Source organism: Nicotiana attenuata, unplaced genomic scaffold (assembly GCF_001879085.1).
Source record: "Nicotiana attenuata strain UT unplaced genomic scaffold, NIATTr2, whole genome shotgun sequence".
Lineage (NCBI taxonomy): Eukaryota > Viridiplantae > Streptophyta > Magnoliopsida > Solanales > Solanaceae > Nicotiana > Nicotiana attenuata.
Window position 1 is genome coordinate 87,586 of NW_017674528.1, and position 1,799 is coordinate 89,384.

A 1,799-nucleotide genomic window follows, 5' to 3' on the forward strand; every position below is an offset into this window, starting at 1 on the left:
TTTAGCCCGCGCCAAAAACTATTTATATTTGGTAATTTATATATTTTTTTGTGTATATATATAAAAAAAATATACATTTTTCAGTTATTATTTTGAGGGCGCAGCGTCTTTTTTCCGAGATACGCCCATGCTAAGCCCAATTCCCAAAGTTGACCCGGATCTCATTTTCAAACACTTTGTAGACATTTAATTTCTCATGCACATGATGATCAACATAGTATTTTTCATTTATTTAGTTCTGACAACATTTACTCTCCGGTCGAACCTCATTAATTTCTTTCCGATTCATCCGCGGATCCTCGCTCCAACGCTTTTCAATACTTCTTCCATTTAATTTGCAGCTACATCTTCACACACACAAAATGTCCGTAGCTAACTTACCTGATTCGGCAACCGGAGTAATTAGCCTCAGATATGGTATCGCCATTATCATTGGCATTTTGATACTCATTTCTCTAATCATGTTTGCTTCCTACGCTTGTCTTCGTGTCAAATTAGCTGCTTCTTCTACCACTGAAGATTTCAGACCTGCATCTTCCAATGGGACTATATATAGTTACTTCCTAGGATTGGATCAGCCTGTTATAGAGTCATTTCCTACAGTGGTTTTAGGTGAAAGCATGAGATTGCCCAGTCCAATTAATACAAATCTATGCGCTATATGCTTGTGTGAGTATTGTGCGAAAGATTTGGTTCGTTGTATACCGGAATGTAAACACTGTTTCCATGCCGATTGTGTTGACGAATGGTTGCGGAAGAGTGGGACTTGTCCAATTTGTAGGAAATCTCCAGCTAATTCTCCATCTATCGGTCCAATTTCGAGTAATACTCCTCTTGCCCAATTAGTACCCTTGGCTTATTATCAGAGATGATAATATTGTTGCAAAGGTGTAGGTATTAATTAAATACGTTATAATTTGTATAGTACTTCTTGTTTTGAATTCTCTCCTTTTTTGTTTTCTTATTACAATTTGTGTACAATCTCGTTCCTAAATTTATGCAGAAATTGTTTAAGTTCTTGTTTTAAATTTATCATTTTCTATTTTTTGTTACCTTTGAGTGGTGTGTAACGCATTTCGCCACTACAATAAATGTGATTTTTTAACCACGAAATTATTAGCTACAATAGAAAATTAGTCACTATTACCCATTTTCTATGACAAAAGCTACATTTCGTACTTAAATGCATTAGACATACACTTTTTAGTGATAAAATTGGTTCGTGACAAGGGGTATGTAACTGGAAATTGGTTATAGTTCAAGAAGATATCTATACATTTTCCCTAAGACTTACATAAAGTTCTTGTTTCGGTTATATTTGTACACTTACATAAATTAAAGTTCATTATTAGTTATATACGTTTTAGTTGTCATTTTTGTTGCCCGCATAAATAAATACATACATGAATTATGTAGGGATCTATGTATTATCTTATAGAAAATTGAATAAGAATACAGAGTTAAAGCAACTAAATTTTTCAAAATAACCTCCATACATTGAACAATATTCTTTTTTTTTTTTAAAAAACGTAAATAAACAACATATTAGATGGAAAAAGGAAAAACTAAACCACAAAATTTTACCTTCAAATTATACATACGTCCAAGTAAATAATACTTCTATACTAATTCCTAGCATTATAATCAATTGCAATACTATCCCTAGATTATAATCCCTGTTATTCCCTGCATAATCTAATCAAACTGACCCTAAGGACATTTGGAAGAGAATTCTATTCCGTAGCATAAACTTTTAGGACGTCTATTTGTCCATAGATTTTTTTTTTTACCAGTAAAAT

General features: G+C 32.5%; 1 protein-coding gene across 1 annotated transcript; it reads left to right on the plus strand.

Moving 5' to 3' along the window:
• The first annotated feature begins 259 nt into the window (after positions 1-259).
• On the plus strand, positions 260-1,022 carry LOC109218822 (putative RING-H2 finger protein ATL69). Its single transcript, XM_019383216.1, has one exon. The coding sequence runs from the start codon at positions 363-365 to the stop codon at positions 870-872; it is 510 nt and encodes a 169-aa protein (XP_019238761.1). The 5' UTR covers positions 260-362; the 3' UTR covers positions 873-1,022.
• The last annotated feature ends 777 nt before the right edge of the window (positions 1,023-1,799 follow it).